This window comes from Zingiber officinale, chromosome 1A (genome assembly GCF_018446385.1).
Source record: "Zingiber officinale cultivar Zhangliang chromosome 1A, Zo_v1.1, whole genome shotgun sequence".
Taxonomy (NCBI): domain Eukaryota; kingdom Viridiplantae; phylum Streptophyta; class Magnoliopsida; order Zingiberales; family Zingiberaceae; genus Zingiber; species Zingiber officinale.
Window position 1 is genome coordinate 153,691,193 of NC_055987.1, and position 19,275 is coordinate 153,710,467.

At 38.0% G+C, this 19,275-nt stretch overlaps 2 protein-coding genes across 2 annotated transcripts; both read right to left on the minus strand.

Annotated features, from left to right (window-relative positions):
- Nucleotides 1-2,417: 2,417 nt before the first annotated feature.
- On the minus strand, nucleotides 2,418-3,549 carry LOC122011406 (dehydration-responsive element-binding protein 2C-like). Its single transcript, XM_042567798.1, has one exon. The coding sequence runs from the start codon at nucleotides 3,310-3,312 to the stop codon at nucleotides 2,725-2,727; it is 588 nt and encodes a 195-aa protein (XP_042423732.1). The 5' UTR covers nucleotides 3,313-3,549; the 3' UTR covers nucleotides 2,418-2,724.
- Nucleotides 3,550-3,790: 241 nt separating this feature from the next.
- Nucleotides 3,791-7,305, minus strand: LOC122038047 (protein CWC15 homolog A-like). The gene is made up of 7 exons (XM_042597608.1): nucleotides 7,088-7,305; nucleotides 6,727-6,833; nucleotides 6,300-6,338; nucleotides 6,033-6,126; nucleotides 5,261-5,348; nucleotides 4,125-4,231; nucleotides 3,791-4,033 (listed from the first exon to the last, which is right to left on the minus strand). Exons 1-7 carry the CDS (start codon nucleotides 7,216-7,218, stop codon nucleotides 3,910-3,912), a joined length of 690 nt encoding a protein of 229 aa, XP_042453542.1. The 5' UTR covers nucleotides 7,219-7,305; the 3' UTR covers nucleotides 3,791-3,909.
- Nucleotides 7,306-19,275: the final 11,970 nt, after the last annotated feature.

Consider the following 19,275-nt stretch of genomic DNA (forward strand, 5'->3'; position numbering starts at 1 on the left):
GTATTGAATTGGATTGTATTAACATGATAAATTGCAAAAATGGGTAGGTTCTATCCAATTTTTTTTTTACTTAGGGATGGATTTGGCGTCAAGAAAAAATTTATCGTCAAATTATTATAAATTACTATGTATCGATAATTTACAATGAATTATTTTTCGTCCCAGAATCTGTGATGAAATTGATTCGTCGCAAATCAGTCAAATTAGTAGATTGGCGATAAATTTGTATTCGTTGCAGATTTACCAACGAAATTATTATTCGTCACCAAATTTGGTCGTCCCGCATTTGATGACGAATCTATTTTTATTGTTCAATCTGGACGAAAATTGTTTTCGTCGCCAAAATTGGGACAACATCTAAATTTTGCCATAGAGTTGCCTAGGGATTTTTGCGACGAAATTTAATTTTTGTTGTGGAATTAGTGACGTCAAATTTGACGACGAATTTGAATTTTTTCACTACAGAATTTGGCGACGGTAATTTTGGTACGAAAAATATTTCGTCGTAGAATTCATTGTAAAACTTGTTGTGACGACAAAATTTTACAAATTTGTCCAGAATAGGATATTTTTTTTTAGTGAATTGCATTTTGTTAATGATTATTTTAAAAAATAAAAATTGATATTTCAATTTTAAATAATTTATTAAAATAGGATTATTCATGTTTATAACTTTTTATTATTGGTCGATGATTATAATAAATATATAAAAAAATAGTTGCTCAGATTATTAACGTCATCTGGCTATAGTAATTTTAGTATGAAAAATATTTCGTTGTAGAATTGGTTGTAAAACTTTTTGTGACACAATATTTTACACATTTGTCCTAGAATGCGACAATTTTTTTTAGTGAATTGCATTTGGTTAATGATTATTTTAAAAAATAAAAATTGATATTTCAATTTTAAATAAATAATTTATGAAAATAGGATTATTCATGTTTATAGTTTTTTATTATTGGTAGATGATTATAATAAATATATAAAAAATAATTGCTCAGATTATTAATCTCATCTGAAGATCAGACGGCTGTGATAGAAACCGACATCACAATATTCAAAGACATCTAGCTCAAACTCTAAATTTTTACCGACTGCACCAACATAACTCGATATGTGGAAGAGTAATACAAATTATTATTAACATTAATACCGAATTTTCTCAAAATATTTCTTCAAATATGCAAATTAATAAATTAGTTTGAATATTATTTTTTTTATCAATTATTAAATTAAAAATTGGGACAAATCTGCATCTAATGTATTTTAATAATTTTATTCTTTTAATAAAAAATATCTCCTTTCAAATCTAATTTTAGGAACAGAGTTGTATGTCTTGTCATGTTTAGGGCTGTAAACAAATTGAGTCAAATTTTGGGATGTTCAAGTTTGTTTGATAAGATAATCGAGCTGAGCCGAGCCGAGCTTAAAATGAACCAAGCTTTTGAAATGAGTGTTCAAACTTGGTTTGGTTTATTTTTTATGAGCTTGAGCTTGTTTGAAGCTTGGCTTGAGCTTGGTTCATTTAGATGTTATCAAGCTCTCAATTCAAGCTTGACTTGAGCTTGGTTCAAGCTTGGCTTGAGCTTGGTTCGAGCTTGATTCATTTAAATATTATCGAGCTCTCAATTTAAGCATGTTTAATTGTTTGAAACTTTTAATTGTTTGATTGGTTATTGAACTTGATAATTTAAATTTATTTATTTATTTTATTATTTATTTAACATATTTAAAAGAGTTTTATTAGTAAATATGGTTTATGAATATTGTTCACGAACGTTAACGAGTTGAACACATGTGTTCAAGTTTGTTTGTTTAAGCTTATTTGTTTAATCAATTTTGTGTATATTGAACGAACATAAACAAGCTCTTACCAAGTCGAATATCAAACTTATTCACGAGCGCTTGGTTCATTTACAACCCTAGCCATGTTCATAATTTCTTTCTGTTTTCTTGACTTTTACAAAATATTTATTGTTGGCATTCATATAGGCAATGGCCAACGACTCCTTGGCAGCCCTTGCTGCACCCTCGGCCACTAAATCCCTTAAGCGTCTAGAAAAGAAGAGCACAAAGAGAACAAGGAAGAAATTCTTTCGTAGTGGAAGTGCCCCATTGATAGATCACGCGTCGATACGTATCGATGAAGATCATGACAGATTTCCTAGTTCAGAGTCAATATCGAGCTCTCTTCGTCCGAGCTTTGTGACAGTTGCTATGTTCTTCGTCGTATAAATATGATATCTGTCGCCGAAACATATAAAATGAAATTGAAATAATCAACTAACAGTCGAGGACTCAAGCATAGCATGCTTTTCAAAGAAGATTGCAAGTCTTCATGAATGTGATGTGAAGCCGGCTATAGCAATACACCGACGCCAAGCAAGTCGAGCTATTGGTTTCATCAAACACGTCAATTCCAAAAACTAGCTAGGATTAAAGCATCATTTTTCCTTTTCTTTTGCTATTACATTTAACAAATTACATATTTCTTCAGAAAACAGATAATTTTCTTTACCCTGCTTCCTGGAACATGCATCTTTTGCATACCTACACTGACATACGCCAACAGTTGAAGGGTGTACACGCAAGGAAAGCAGCTGCCAGTATTCGCTGCTTCTTCTTCTTCTTCTTCTTCTTCTTCTTACGGCAAGTTCTACAACAATAGACTGAACCCGCGTGCATACGTGTAGAAAGGGCGAGTTTTGGTTTTGTACAGCAAGTTCAAAAACACCAAGACGATTGCATTTCGTCAGAGTTCATCAATTCCGGCGCAAACTCTACCTCTGACCACCCAACATTGTCGTCGTCAAAGACCGGAGCGAAAGCTTCAAGTCCAAGGTCCTCAGCTTTCAGCAACCCCGTCACGTAGTCGTCCAAGTCGTCCAGCTCCCGCTCGCAAAAATAGCCCGCCGGCGATCGAGGGATCCCGGAGACGCTCGCCATCGACTCGCTGGCGCTGGTGCCTTCCGTCGAACAGGCGGTGGGCAAGCTCGAGCGTTCGGACTGGGGGAGGGAAGGAGACGGAGCGGGAAGGTTGAGGCGGGCGCAGTCGCCGTAGAGAGTGCGGGCGGCCTTGTCGTAAGTCTGGGCAGCCTCGAGGGCGGAGGGAAAGGTGCCGAGCCAGAGGCGGGCGCCGCGGTTGGGCTCGCGGATCTCGGCCACCCACTTGCCCCAGGTACGCTGGCGCACCCCCCGGAAGGTGCAGCTCTGGTTCTCCGGGCCGCCCTTCCCCTTCATGCAGCCCTTCTTCGACCGCCTCAACGGACAGCATTTCCTTTGCTTCTTAGGGTTCTCCTCCGGCAGGTCCATATGGATTGATCACGACGAGCAAGGGGCAATTGGGGGTTTTGCGGAGGGGGTGGAGTCTTTAGAGAGGAGCGACCGTTGGGGCCGTGGACTGGCAGAAGGGGACAGGTGGGGAGGGGACTCCAACGAAACCGAGCCGGAGCAGACACATGGCCGGCGGAGACTGGTGGTGGGAGAGGAGGGGACACGAGGCGGGCATGGGTGCCGCCTCGTGGAATTCGGCCGCGAAGTAGGTGTCGTAGAGAGCAAAATTACCTGACCTCATGGAGGAAAAAGAAAGGGACACGGGTGCTGTTACGTGGAATACTTCATTCAAGTCATGGAGCGGAGACTGATTTCACAGTAAAATATATTATTTTTAAATTAAACATTGATAAAATAATTATTTTAACCTCATTTCTGACTACTAATATTTGTAAAATTTATTAAAGAATAATAATGGCTATTTGGTAACCAAACGCATAATCGAGGCCATGGACAATGGAATACAAATACACGTGTAGCATGCAATTTTCGTTACGTACATTAGGAGAAAGCGTAAAGTTTTACGAATTCAAGAAAAATCCCACAGCTCAGTATCCAAATCTCAATACATTTATATTATTTCATGTACTTCTGCAAGAACTTGCGGTGGAAGTCGCTCCTGATGGTATCGTTTATGAAGCGCTTGGGAGCCTTGGTTTCTCCACGAGATTGATTTTTGAACACCACATCATCGTCCCACCTGCAAAACGATAAGAATCAGAAGAGAGAAACGCGGAGAATAGGTTACCAATGATGGGCGTAAAAGTATAGTGTTGAACTATTAAGCTGACCTCCTTTTGACATTGAAGGAAGCTGGATTATTGAGATTGATCAATGGATTTCCACGCATCAACTCGGCTTCTTTTACCTTCAGCTCTTCCTCCTGCTGCTGCTGTTCCTGATACATCATTACCAGCAAAAGGTTTCTAATTTTTGGTATGATATATTTAACGATAAATGCATTCGGCGGTAAAATGACTAGATGAGAAATTGATTCGCAAGTTTCCCAAGGCGGACTTAGCGGACAATTGGGAGACACAATTAGTATAATGGGAGAAATTGATTAAGACGAGAAGACCATTTTTTTTAAGTTGGTGAAATTGACAATGACGATTTAAAGTTTTCATTTCTCACTTAAGACGAAAGTTTTCATTTCTCACTTATTGACTTTGTCATTCAAAATACTAATAGAGGGGTGGCAATCTGTGATGTGTTAGTAGGTCATGCCATTTGAGCTAGTAAAAATGTGAGAGAATATAAAAATAATTGTAGGTTTGTGGAAGAATAATTTTATAAGGTGTATAATTAACTAAACTCGCTAACCAACTAAGTTAATGACATAAAAGTGGGTCAATTTGTACAACCAATTTAGATATTCAGGTCTTATTGTCACTTTTGGTATTATATATATCATCCTATTTTGGATTGGGTCAGATCATATTAATTAGTGATATCTAATATTATCAGCTCTACACTAATAGCAGGCTTGAGTTGACTAGTGCGAGACGGAGTTGCTATCATAGGAAAGGGTTTGAATCTCGACAAAGTCGAGAAAAAAAATACCTCCCCGCACTGGCCAATCACAACTTCCCGATTTACCTCTCACAAGTGGTCGTGGGACAAACCGTGTGGGGCCGATGAGGTGGCATATTCCACCTTTTTACTACCATAAACCATAAGTATGAAAGACAATTAAACAGTCACTATATCTCCCAAATGCATAGAAATTGATCTATGAATATGATACCTCATTATACCCTAGAATAACAGTCACACGCTAGGCTTCTCCATTGGGCAAGTAGAGTGATAGAAGACAGTCCAAGATTTGAGCATATGCATACCAAAAGGCTTGCTTGGCATGCAAAGGTTTAACACTACAAAAAACAAAAAAAAAGTAACATACTGAAAAAGATATTAAACAACTAACCTTCCTCAGTTTTTCTTCAGCTCGCTCTTTCTTTATCCTTTCAAGTTCGGCCAATAGAGCTTCAGTATCATCCTCATCATCACCACCACTAAGAAAAGAATAGCGTTGTCACATGAATAGGTTGAAACAGTTAAGAAAACAAAAAAAAAAATAAGATCCAATGAAACACTAATTAAGAAAGATGAGCAGAATTATCAAAGTCATCATATTTTAAGCATGATTAGAAATTTTCAATATATGTTAAATTGAACAGTAAAATTCATTTTGTTAAAAAAAAAAAACTATTGACAACCATGAGTATTTGTGTATTGCCTTAACTTGTATTTTAGAATTGCATTGTCTCGATGTCATCATATTTTAAGCTTGATTAGTAATTCTATTATATGTTAAATTGAACAGTAAAATGCATTTTCATCAAAGAAAAAAACAATAACAACCATGAGGACTTACGTTACCTGCCTTAACTTGTATTTTGAAATTGCATTATCTCATTGCCGATATGATTAAATTTAAATTTCCATTATTTTTCACTTGGCAAAGAAGTTCTAACCTTCGCTAAAATTATGAATTGGACCCTGTCGGTCTTAAGCCTTTAAAACAAAAAAAAAAAAAAAAAAAAAAAGTCAAGAATATCCCTTTTTTAGATTTGTCTAGGAGCTCCAAGTCAGATTCAGATACTAATTTCCTACAAAACATACAGGTCTTTTTCTCATAATTTCATATGCAGCATATTGAATGTCTTTCAAATCAGATCAGATATGTTTCAATCTACCTGTCACTGTCTTCATCGTCATTGACATCTACATCAGAGTCGTCAGCATCAATATTCCTTGGAACAATCCTATCTTCAGCCTCTCTCCTTGTTCCTGCAACACAAACAAAAAAATAAATGAACCATAAGAAAATATCATCAACGAGATGATGTTCTTTTGGCACAAGCATCTGACTGGAGGCCAACTAAGGGGGATTATAAGCTCAGCATTAAAAATACTCTGATAAATGCATCAAACATCCAATGACAGCTTTTAACAAAGATTACCCTCCAAGAGAAGATGCCCTTTTCTTCGGTCTCTATCTTCTGCAAGGCGGAAACCTGAGCTTCAGTGTTCAAATAGATACACAGAAAGGAAGCACACAATGGAGGTAAAGAATATCAAAGATAGAAAATAACACATATGAATATAGTGATGCAAAAATGTTAATCAAGTGAAATTATGAAAACCAGATCATCACTATAAACCAATCAGAGGATCAGGGATGAAACATTGTAGTGCACTGATTTAATGCAAGGACCTTGCATATATTTCAGCAGAAGAAGCATAACATTTTTTTTCTTTTTTGCCTTTTCACCGGAAAGGTTAAAATTCTTTTGGAATGCTGAAAAAAATACACAAATATTCCCAACCAAACTAAGATAAAAACATAAACGCATAGAGGAAGATACTCGATGACATGGTTCAGAATACCAGTATAGGACTTGTCCTTGGAGGAAAAATGCCTTCGCTCACGCTCTTCTAGCTCCTCCCGGAAGTCCCTCTTCTGCAACTCATCCTGCGTATCTTGTCCCTCTTTCCTGCAGTCAGATATACATCATTCATTCTCCACCAGAAACAGGATAAAATATCTCACATAATACTTTCTTGAAGAAGCGAGCACAATGACCATTCTTGCCCTAAAATTTCGACCATAAAAATTCTAAAATCAACGAACGTCGTAAACTTCAATTTTGATTCAATTCCGACGCAACCAACTCCGCGGGTGACTGCTGTGAGATCGTAATTCGAGACGGCGGTTAGGGTTTTTAAAGAGAACAGAGAGAGAAATCACCTGGTCTTGAGGGTGGTGTGGGCGGCAAGGTCACGGGAGGAGTACTTCTGCGAGGGTCCGAAGATCCGGGTGCCGCCCTGCTCGTTCCCTCCCTTCGCCGGCGCCCACGTCGGACGCGCAGCCGTCGTCATCCCGCCCTCTTCTTTTGCTCGCGCTTTATGAGATGATTAGCCCACGATACAACGCCCGAGTCTCGTCTGAATATAATGTTGCAGAGGCGGTTTAGGACTTTATAAAAGGAACGGATATGAACGTCCGAAATGGGTCGGGCTGAGGGGCCTATAAAAGCCAATTCCAATTACGATTTATTCATATTTAGAGTAGTTAACTTTTAAAATATGCAGATGTTTTTTTATTTTTGATAATCGAATTGTCCAGTTTCGTCTCACAAATCTTATCCTTCCCTTTGGGTCGTATAAGCCACCTAATTCTAGTTCTTGCGGAGGTCTTCCCTTTGGTTCGCCTATTTTATAAATAATACCCTCCCCTTTGGTCCGCTTATTGCTTATTTTATAAACGATAATATATCAAAAGGCATATATATATATATATATATATATATATATATATATATATATATATATATATACGATTTTGATATACTGCACGACGCGTACAGTCGTGATATATTAATTTTGATTAAAAAAATAAATAAAATATATTTTTTATGATTTTATTAGTAGGATTCAGGCATCCTAATTAGGATATAATTTTTCAGTTAATTTTTTTTAAGATTTTACCTCTAGAGTTTAAATTTTTCAATTGGATTATAGTATTTAGTTAAAAAAATTAAAAATAAAATAAATTTAAGTATTTACGAAGTATTGTAATATGTTAAGGGGGTATCGTAACGTATTAGCTACTTATATAAAGAAATATTATTTTTTTAATTAAAATGTCTGTGTTTTTTATTTTTTTTAATTTTGAATTAAAAAAATAATTAATTGTTTTAAGATTTTATTTCTAGGGTAAAGGTTTTGGGTTATAGTATCAAAGCTATATTTTTTTTTAGATTTTACCTCTAGGATTCAGGTTTTGGGTTATAGTATCAAAACTATTTAGGGTCAGGCTTTGGGTTATAGTATCAAAGCTATTTTTTTTTTTTTAGATTTTACCTCTAGGGTTCAGGCTTTGGGTTATAGTATCAAAGTTTTTTTTTTTTTAGATTTTTCCTGTAGGGTTCAGACTTTGGGTTATAGTATCAAAGCTTTTTTTTTTTTTTAGATTTTACCTCTAGGGTTCAGCCTTCCCAATTAAGTTATAGTGTTTGGTTTTAAAAAAATTAAAATAAAATTAATTTAAGTATTTATTGAGTATTGTAATATGTTGAGGGGATATATTAATGTATTAAAAATTTATATAAGGAAATGTTAATTTTTTAAATTAATTTTTTTAATTTAAAATATTAAAAAAACTATTAATTGATCTCCTGCGCGACGCGCACAGTTGCGCGTCGCACAGGAGATCAAAACTCTATATATATATATATAGTATTTACCAAAAGATATATGGTTATTTTATTTATATCAAAAGGCGTAGATAAAATAAAATAAAATAAAATTTCTCTTTTACCCCTTCTGTCAATCTCTTTTTCTCAATCATCAATTTCCAAGTATCCAAGCCACATTTTGAATTGAAATTTTTTTTATGATTCGGATGCATGTCCTCTCATCCTCTCTCTCCCTCCATCCCTCTACCTAGTCTTATAAACACGAAATGATCATGAACCTCCTCTGCTTACAATACCTTCTCGTGCTGCTTGGTGGGATTGTAAAAGACTATTTAAGATTTAGAGATATTATCGTAAAAGTTTCAAGAGAAGAGTTCAAAGGACAACGGCGGTTAATAATGTCAGTGTTGAAGGGCAAACTTCTAACAAGAGTGAAATTAGTAGAAGAATACAGTTAAAGATTTAGCGATGTATGTATAAATTTATTACTGTAAAATAGGGTGTGATGTAAAAAAAAAATTATAGTTTGGTAGCAAAGGGTGATGACAGAAATTGTGTTTATGGTTTCATTGGATGTGTGGGGAATAAATATTCAACAACACCTACGATGCGACGATAAAGGGGGGTCCGCTTGGTACGGATCAAATGTCGAGGTGGAAGCCAAAGTCAAGATGGTCAACACTAGAGTGTCAAAAAGCTCGCCTATAGTGTCCGAGCGAAGGTCGACTACAACGGTCGGTCGGGGCAATCAGTATCCGATCGACAAGAGACTTGTCCAAGCGGGCCAACCGTTTAGCCTAGATAATAAGGTAAGATCGTCAGACGCTCAGTGCAGGATGGCATGACGTTGAGGAGACCGAAAAGCTTGTCTGATCGAGAGGGACAAGCTACTTCACCAGTCACTGTAAGGAAGAGCAGCTGAGGCCGACGGAGCGGAGGAGTCTCGGCCGAGCAGCTACCCCGCTCGGCCAAGCAGCGGGACCATTGTCATATCTCTCGATATCCTTTTAGAAGATAGTGTCGTTGACACGAGGCATGGCCAACAGGCGGATCGTACGGCGGAAGCTTCTACTGTCCTGTTAGGGATACGCATGTCTTATTAAGGTATGGTGTCAGAGGCACTTTCTTTTTTAATATCCGCTACCTTAGCGACCCCTTAGTGTCGGTCCTACGGATATGGAGGGAGGTTCATACATGTACACAAGCTATAGGCACATGGCGGGGTAAACTCCAGGTCGTCAGTTCCTGAGAATCGACCCTTGGCCATTACGTCAGAGATACTATGCGCCCACCGTCTGCGCTACGCCCTAGGGGCATCAGAGGTACTTTCTTGACTGGTCCTTTCGTAGGACATATTGGAGAACGTGTTCATGCCTCGAGGAGTGTGCATGTCACCCACCAGGGCTCTATATAAAGGGGGTCTATGCACCGGCAGAGGTATGCGTTATTCACTGGTTGCACTAGTGCTACTACTGCTTCATTTTCTTCTACAGTTCTGGTGACTGACTTGAGCGTTGGAGGGCCAACGTGGGGGACCCCTTCCCTAGCTCGGCACTAACGTTGCTTGTTTTGCAGAGCGAAGCGCGGTCTATAGCTAGTCAGCGCAGCAACCACATCCATAGGTAGCCACCTTCCCGTTTCCAGACATGATCATTTTGGCGCCGTTTGTGGGAACGTAACCTACATCTGAAATGATTAAAATGGAGGGCGCTGGACGACTCACTAAGGTGGCGCTGACAAAGGAGAAGCTCGATATGCTTATACAAGCCCGAGCGGCAAGGATAGTGGAGCAACAACAACAACAAGCGTTGGTCGAGCACCAAGTGCATAAGCCCGCAGCATCAGCAGTAGGGCATCAATCAGGATATGGAGACCGAGCGGAGCATGCATCCATTCGAGGACAGAACAAGAAGCCGACCAGCACATATGGGGAGGCACCCAATACACCGATCCCTTTTCATCGAGTACTGTTCCAAACTCCATCAGAGGAACGGAGACGAGCGGACAAGGACCTTGGAGTTACGGGGATAACAATCATATTTTTACTCATAACTTAGTTACTTTGAAGTTCCCAAATTACATGCCTAATTCATATTTCCAAGCAGACCTTGTAGACTTAAAACCAGTGTTATACCTAGCCTATTTGGATTTCTGAAAAATCTCAACCATTACTAAGTTTTTATTTTCCAGACGATAGATATGGTGTGAAGTATAAGTTATATAAATTATGTCTCTTTTCACTGATCAGAACAAGTATGGCAATTTGGATATTGTGATTTTTAGTTCACTACACAATACTATAATTATTCCTGTGACAATTTAGTATACACTTCTCATATCATACATACCACTGTATTAAACAATAAATATACATTCAAAGATATAAAATTAACAACACTACCTAATTGTACTTGTACATTTCCTACCAACTTTTTGGCTTACAACACTATAGATATTTAATCCGATGTTTTATAGAACTTATCTCTCAAAATTGATACAATTACATCAATTCTAATTTTTTTTCATGTCTCCTTATTTCAAGTCCATCTTCAGATCATATAGAAGACATCGAATGTATTGCATCACAAAGAAGCTACAGCCAACGCTGTAAATAACATCACCAATTTAATATTCAATATTTTATATCAATATTTTCTATTCATACTCTTTGCTCGACTTACCTGACTTCTTGTTGTGGGCATTTTATTGCGCGAGACACCAATTGATTGAAGGGATAATGCCTTTCAAAATTTGGATCAATAGGAGCAAGGTGCTCACGAATATATAGTTTTATATTTGATACCTGTAAGATTGAACATGCAATTAAAATTTTACATCAACTAGTATTTATACTATATTACAAACATACACATGAATATTGGGTGTTCACCGCTACTTCAAATTCATATTTATATTTACTTTCATGTAACGACCCGACCCTCTTGGCCCATTTGGCGACCCTCGGGTCGTCGACCGTCGGCCCTTATGGCGACCTCTCATGATCGATCATTATTTTTCACTGGTTTTTGTCTCAGACTCTAAACCTCAGCTTATATTAGAGTTTATGATCCCGCAACCAAGTGAGATCATCTCATTTGGTTACCAGGATCATAAACCCTAATACTTAAGCTTGGAGGTTTAGAGTTCGAATCCTGGGGAGACAAAATCCCCAGGGTGGAAAGTCCCAGTGAGTAACGACAAGGGTCGTCGGTCGACGACATGAGAGGTCGCCAAATGGGCCGACGACATAAGGGCCGACGGTCGACGACCCGAGAGTCGCCAAATGGGCCAAGAGGGTCGGGTCGTTACAATAAAAAGGCGCCTTTTTATTGTAACGACCCGGCCCTTTGGCCTCTTGGGCAGCCCTTGTGGCGGCCCAACTAGTGGCCCTTATGTCGTCGGCCCATTTGGCGACCTCTCATGTCGTCGACCTGATCTCACTTGGTTACCAGGATTCGTAAACTCTAATACTTAAGCCTGGAGGTTTAGAGTTTGAATCCCGGGGGAGGCAAAAATCCACTGCCAGGGGTGGAAAGTCCTAATGAGTAACGGCACGGCCAAAGGGTCGTCGGTCGACGACATGAGAGGTCGCCAAATGGGCAGACGACATAAGGGCCGACGGTCGACGACCCGAGGGTCGCCAAATGGGCCAAGAGGGCCGGGTCGTTACATTTCACTTGCTAGAAAATTGTAATGATTGAATGTCATTGATTTGATGTCCACCATCAACAAGTGGAAGTGTGCATTATCACTGCACAAAAGTATAAAAATATACCTAAACTCTTCATCTTCTGTATTTGTCTTTATCACTTGTTGCAAGACAAACTTGCTTAAGGATTTTATTGATGACTACAAATATGCAAAGTCATACATACTTAACCAAATAATAAAATATATTTAAATATTATATATTCTCAAATAGATTCCTTACTGTGAAGAAAGTTAAATAATATATAGATTTGTTATATGTCCTACCAGATGAGGATGCCCCTAATTAGAATTTTACAATACATGTCAATTATCTCCCCTTTTGTCAACATCTCTCCATTCACACCAGATAAGAAGGAATACACATTTAAATTAAAGGGTGGTTCATTCCAAACTAATTCATTTGTAAACCTACAAAGTAAATCAATAATTATAAATCACAAAATTAAATTAGAGAACCATATAATTATCTAAATTAGAGAAGCATATAATTATCTTGACTTGTCAATTAATTAAATCAATTATGTAATTCACATACTTTAGGTTTTCTAACTCTTTTAACAAGTAGACTACATCTTCGTCTTGTTTTTTCTTCTTTGAAGACTTAAATTACTTCTTCACAAACTATGCCCATCAACATAAAAGAAATTAAATAAAAAAATACTATAAAATATGCAAATACAGACTTACAACAATGACTTGTTTCCTCATTTTGTTATGTTTGACAATCCTAGTTGCATTTTTCTCTGTCTCTTCTTTAGAATTGTCTTCCATTAATGTGACGACGTCTCTTTCTTCTTCCATATCATCTACATCAATTTTTTCTTTCCCTTTCTCCACAACATCAGGTTCTTTTACAAATTTTTTACCCTATACTTCTCTTAAAACGTTCTCCACAAACTCACATATTTGTATATTTCTCCGTTGTCTCTTAGATAAAATCTGGAGCTACAATGGACTATCAATTGGAGAATCCCTATAATCATAGTGACTTCTGTTACATCCTCTCTTATTTTTTGTTACAAAAGTTATTGGTTCACATTGAGGATCATCTATAGGCTCGGTTGATTGAGATTACATGCCTTTATTTTCTATTATTTCAAGTAATTCTTTCACCTTATCATTCAAATGCATGCTCTCCATTGTTAACTCCTTAATTATATTTGCTTAAATAATGCAGTTAAAGCATTCCTTATTACTTTGGCTTCCTTCTTCATTGCCTTCAAATTGTGATGTCTCCATTGGACTTGGACTGCCATCAACGTCAACAAGGTTCTCAACCAATGATTTATCATATTGGGTAGGGATTAGGTTAATCACAACCTGTCAAATTATTTAAACACATGTTAAAAAAAGGATATTAACTTAACTTAAGTCATAGTATTCAAAATTTACCTCTTCAAATAAGACTCGGTCGAAAAAATCCCTCACCTTACTAATATGTGAAGGAATATTCCTCCACTTATTTATTCTTGCTCCTTCAATTTTGTATGGTTTTTGGATTGGAACATGCTTCAAAAATCATGCCTAATTAATCATCACAAGTGTTAGTTATTCATACATGTCAGTAAAATTATTATTAAATTTAACATCAAATATAAACTCAGTACCAAGAGACTAACAAAGCCCTTCAAGTAAGGGAGGTTGGTGTTGGAATGTATTGTCTGAGTTGATAAAAATATGTCCCTAATTTTAGATAATTATGGAGCAATAAATTAATGGATGACTTCAACCCAATTGAATCTAACAAGATTCTCAAAATCATCTACTATATCTATAAGATATAAAGGGACCTTATATGTACTAGAAGAAAATAAGACACAAACAATATATACAGAATGTAGAATTTACAAAATAATAAAACATCTTCTTCTTCAACGTGATTGATATAAAATTTAAGCAACTCCTCAATTCTTTATCTGTAGCTTATTTATTATTTAAGAAGTTAGAAAGAGGTCACTAGATGTTTTAGTTGAATTGATTGGAATCAAAACACCTCGATCTGCAATATCAAGCAACAATGAAATGTCTCTTCTTATGAAGGCAATCAAAACACCTGAACAAGTTAAATGATTAGTTGACTTCTACGAATAGATACATAAGTATTAGGCCCACAACGACCTCATATGATCACATATTAGGCACATATTAGGCTTGATATGGGATCGTATCAGGCCCACGTTATGCCTGATTTGAGATCCTATCATGCCCACATTGGGCCTGATATGAGATCATATCAGGCTCTCGTTTGGCATAATACCCACTGTCAGGGCCATTAGCTGACTCAAATATTAAACTTTTCAAAGTATTTTATTTTACTATACAACTACTTCGTGATTAAAATTGGCAATCATAAGTTGTACTTGAGAATCTAAAGGTTTAAAAACTTGAATCCTAATTTTGAAATATATTGGCCAATATACCACAGATATGATGCATATCTTATATGTCCAAAAAATACTAAATGTAAAATACCGAAAAATGACGAATAATGGTAAGGGAATTTTCTGGAATTTTTAAAAAAATTTCTGGAATTTTTTGAAACTCATATAGACGAGTTTACGGGGATAAAAACGAGGCCCCGGAAAAGCCTGTTTAGCCTACCCCATCGAATGAGGAAAAGTTTTATTATTTTTTCTTTTCCTATTTTCTTTTCTTTTTGTTTTCCTTTATTTCTTCCTTCGTTTCCTTCTTCCCCGCGAACCTGTGCTGTGCCAAAACTGCTCCGAGGCAGTTCCTTCCTCTCCCCTCTTCTCTTCTCGTTCTTCCTCCCAGAGCCGAATTTCCTCTCCTCCTCATCCATGTCGAGCCGTGCGCCGATCACCGGCCACAGGAAGCTAGCACCGTTACATGTGCCCTAGCGCCCCCCGACGCCCTCTTTCTCTCCTCTGGTCGACGCGATGACGACCCCGATCCCCGGCATCCGAGCTCTAGCGCCGTTGTTGTTGCCACAGCCGAGACTCCCCTCTGCCCTAGCATCGACGCCCCACTCCCGACGCCACAACCGTCGCGGCCGATCGCTAGCCACCCGAGCTCTCGTCTCCGACCGATTTCCTGTGCCCTAGTTTGGGTCATAGCTAGTCGACTCCCTCTCCTCCTTGTGCTCACGGCCCGCCGTACGGGACCAGCACTGGCCATCTCCACACCGTGCCCTAATTCTCGACCCGGTGCCCTAAATGTGATCATGAAGGTAAGGGGTTACTTAGTAGAAAATTTGAGGTTTGGTTTGGATACCACAGGCTCAGCTTCACAATTTCTAGCACTGACCTAGGGATTCCTTTGCTCGAGTTTTTTTAAATTTCTGGTGTTTCAAACTTTGATTGGTGAAGCTTTGGTTTCGTATGGTTTTGAAATCGCCCGTCGGATTTGTTTGGCTGCAGTGGCCGATTAATTGAACGAAACTGTGAGGGAATTTTTGTAGTCTTGTTGGGAATTTTTGTAGTCTTGTTGGGAATTTTTGTACTTGGACCTCTAGATGTTTTCCGTCTTCAAGCTATTCTCTGAATTGTGAGTGTTGCAATGGGCTTTGGATTACTTGAATTGGGTTTTGATATACTTTCCTGATAAGCATGGTTTGTAGTGTTTGGTTGCGAGTTGGTTTTGGATTGAATTTAATGTTTTCCCCGTTAATCATAGTCTACTGGGAGGAATGTTAATCCCTGATGTGTTTTATTCTACATCTAGCTGTGGGATTTGGTGTGATTTCTTTAGAGTTAGTTGTAGATTTGTGAATGGTTATGATGTTCTGTATTCCTTGATGTTCTCGGGTTCATGAATGGAGTCATGCCTACCCAATACGAATGACTAGTTAATGATGTGCACTTGTGGTGCTATTATTAAATTGGGTTTGCGTTTAGCCAGTTGTGGTTTGTGTAATTAGTTAAACTGTACATTATGTGATTTACAGGACTGTAATTCGAGACGAGCACTTCGACGTGGAGATTGTTTAGCTCGGTCTACATTTAAGGCGGGTACCTCTTGACTTATCTTTTATGATATTGTCAATTGGATATGCATAGTATTTTATAGCTACAAGCAATGATCATGTTTGTCTTTGGTATGTCATGGTTTGATACCCATAGCATGTTCTGTTTGTTGCTTGTTATGTATCCATGTTTATACCTCGTGAATATTGTCATGAGTACCTTAGTTCCTAGAGTAAGTGACATACCATGCTTTACTGAGTTTAGGACTAGATTTTGGATTTTTATTATCTGGCATGTGTACTTATATTTTTATATCATATCTGATCTGTGTACTTAGACTCTTTTGCTTTGATCCATGTTGGTACATATTTTACGGAGGTGGAGATGTTCATGACCTAAGTTGTTATACCATAGAGGACCTGTATATCCTAGATCTGTGGATTTGACTTACTTGTACTAGGGTACACATTTTTATATATATATATGGATTGATTCAGGATGTTGTCATGCTTAGTGTCATGCACCATTCGCATGAATTGCATGCTGCGTGATAGGCTGCTCCATTATTGTAGAGCATATCGCCAGTTTCATCACTGTTCGGTGCTCCATTGGTCCGCTCATGGGTAGCGTGACGCAGCGTGGTAGCACGACAGTTTGCTCTGTTCGGTGCTCCGTTGGTCCGCTCATGGGTAGTGTGACGCAGCGTGGTAGCACGTCAGGGATCCCTCCTCGTCATGGTGTACCGGGAGATGAGAGCATTGCGCTCCCCCATTTATGATTTGGGGTAGGAGTATGTGTGTACTCCGACAGCATCCCGTCCACTCGGTCACTCATCAGGAGCAGTGACGTCAGAGTGCACGGTTGTTACAACCCTACCCACTCAGTCTCACCATTGTGTGTGAGATGACTGACTGGCGTCAAGGGTGACCATTGTTGGATCGTGAGAATTCGATAGAGGGGGGGGTGAATATCGATTCGAAAAATAACGAGTGTAAGCACGGCGGAAATAAAAACAATAGGCAAATGAACACGATGTTTTTACTTCGTTCGGAGCCTGTGACGACTCCTACTCGAAGGCCCGTACTCCGTGAGTACTTTCGTTGGGCAATTTACTAGCAATTCGAAATAATAATTACAAAGACAGTACAAGAGATGCTAATAAAAAATAAAACAAAGCTATACCGACAGAAGGAAAACTACAAGGACAAGAGCGCGTTGTCGGAGCTTCGTTAGCGTTGTTGGAGCGCAAAGCAGCAGAGCAAGCAATCTAAGAGTTCTGAATTGATGTTGAAGCTCCACCCTGGGGCTTCTTTTATATGCTGCTCCGGGCGCCCTGGTGCGACATGGCAAGTCTAATCAGCGAACTCCACGTGGCGACGACTCGGCATGGATAATATTTGCTTCTGGGCGCCTGGACCTCCGGGCGCCCGGATCCCTTCCGGGCGCCCGGACCTCCTATTTCCAGAAACTCCTTCTCCTGTAAAATAGAGTTAGTCCGAGGCAAATATATATATCCTATAAAACATATTGTTAGCACAATTAAAGTTTAACAAAGTAATATGATTTAATAGAAAAGAGTATGACTTAGATTCCGTCTTTCCGAGACCGGAATCTAGTCACGATCTCGACTTAGATATCCGAAATGGATCTAAGCCGGATCAACGCCTAATGTTCCCTTCCTGGGAACGCGTCCTCGCAGTCACTCCCCTCCAGTGACTTACCTTACTTACCTGCCAGACGTCCGGTCAGCCCGTCGACCCATCTGGACTTCGTGCCAGCTATCCGGTTAGCCCGTCGACCTAGCTGGACTTCGTGCCTAAGCGCCCGGTCAGCCCGTCGACCCGCTTGGACTTCGTGTCAGCTATCCGGTCAACCCGTCGACCTAGCTGGGCTTCGTGCCAGACATCCGGTCAGCCCGTCGACCTGTCTGGACTTCTCCTGCACACTCGATCAAAGTGTTAGACAACAACAAACTAATTTAACCTGATTTGTCATTCATCAAAACCTGAGTTAGACCGTTAGTGCTACCCGCACCAACAATCTCTCCCTTTTTGATGGAATGACAACATGGTTAAGTTAGTGAAACAGATGCAAGAACAAACAAGTAAAAACGAGTAAATGGTTTTTAAGTTAAGTTTTGTTTTTTCAAATTGGTTTAGCTAACTTAGCTAACTTAACCACATAACCCTCCCCCTTTGTCATTCAACAAAAGAACTAATGTCAAGTAAGCATAAATACAGACTTCAGACAAAGTAGAAAATAATGTCAAGTTAACCTAGGGGAGTTTAGAATTAAAAGATAGTTTTACCTTTATTTCTTAAATCCTTGAAAAAAAACTAAGTCTTGAAAAATAGCTGATTTATAACTTAGTAACTTTGAAAAATTTTTAAGTTTGCAAACATCACTTTTTAAAAAAAAATTCAACACTAAGTTTTTGCAAATCAAATTATCAAAATTAAGTTAAACCTAATTTTTCAGAACTAGATTCAGGATAATTTTCAAAGTGAAGTTAAACATTAAGAAAAATGATTTTGAATTTTACTTTTAGTTTTCAAAGGAGTTTGGTAAAACTAATTTTGGTAAAGTAAGATCACATTTTTAAAATAATTTTTAAAATGAAGGAGTTTTCAAAATAATTTTGTAAAATTCTTTTTCCAAAATCAAATTTTCAAAGTTCAAAAGTACTAGTTTCAAACCCATGGTTTAAAATACTTGAAAAGTTCAGTTTTCAAAGACTAAGTAAAAAGGATAAAAAGTTTGTGATTTAAAACAAAAAAATTTCACAATTTTAAACAAGTTGATTTTGAAGATTGATTTTTAAATTTTGATTTTCAAAATTAAGTTTAAAATTCAATTTGAAAAACTGAATTAGTTTTATTTCTCCCCCTGAACCTGACATTAAATCAAATGTCTAACCAGTTAGTTACTGACTGACTATCAGAAGATAGCAGCTTTCATTTGGTTAGTCAAGGTAAGTTTAAACTTAACTTGATTAATGTATATTTTGTATTTAACGCCCAGACTTATATCGATGCACTGAAATAAGCATCTTAAGTCTTAGGCAAGTGGCCTATGCATCTCACCCCTTTCTATGTTCGTCAAAC

Bases quoted from the DNA above. Each gene is read 5' to 3' on its own strand.
- LOC122011406 (XM_042567798.1), bottom strand. From the start codon at position 3,312: ATGGACCTGCCGGAGGAGAACCCTAAGAAGCAAAGGAAATGCTGTCCG.
- LOC122038047 (XM_042597608.1), bottom strand. From the start codon at position 7,218: ATGACGACGGCTGCGCGTCCGACGTGGGCGCCGGCGAAGGGAGGGAAC. The intron at 6,339-6,726 runs GTATTCTGAACC...TCCGCCTTGCAG, and splicing joins CAAGGACAAGTCCTATACTG to AAGATAGAGACCGAAGAAAA. The intron at 5,349-6,032 runs GTAGATTGAAAC...TTCTTTTCTTAG, and splicing joins GACGATGAAGACAGTGACAG to TGGTGGTGATGATGAGGATG.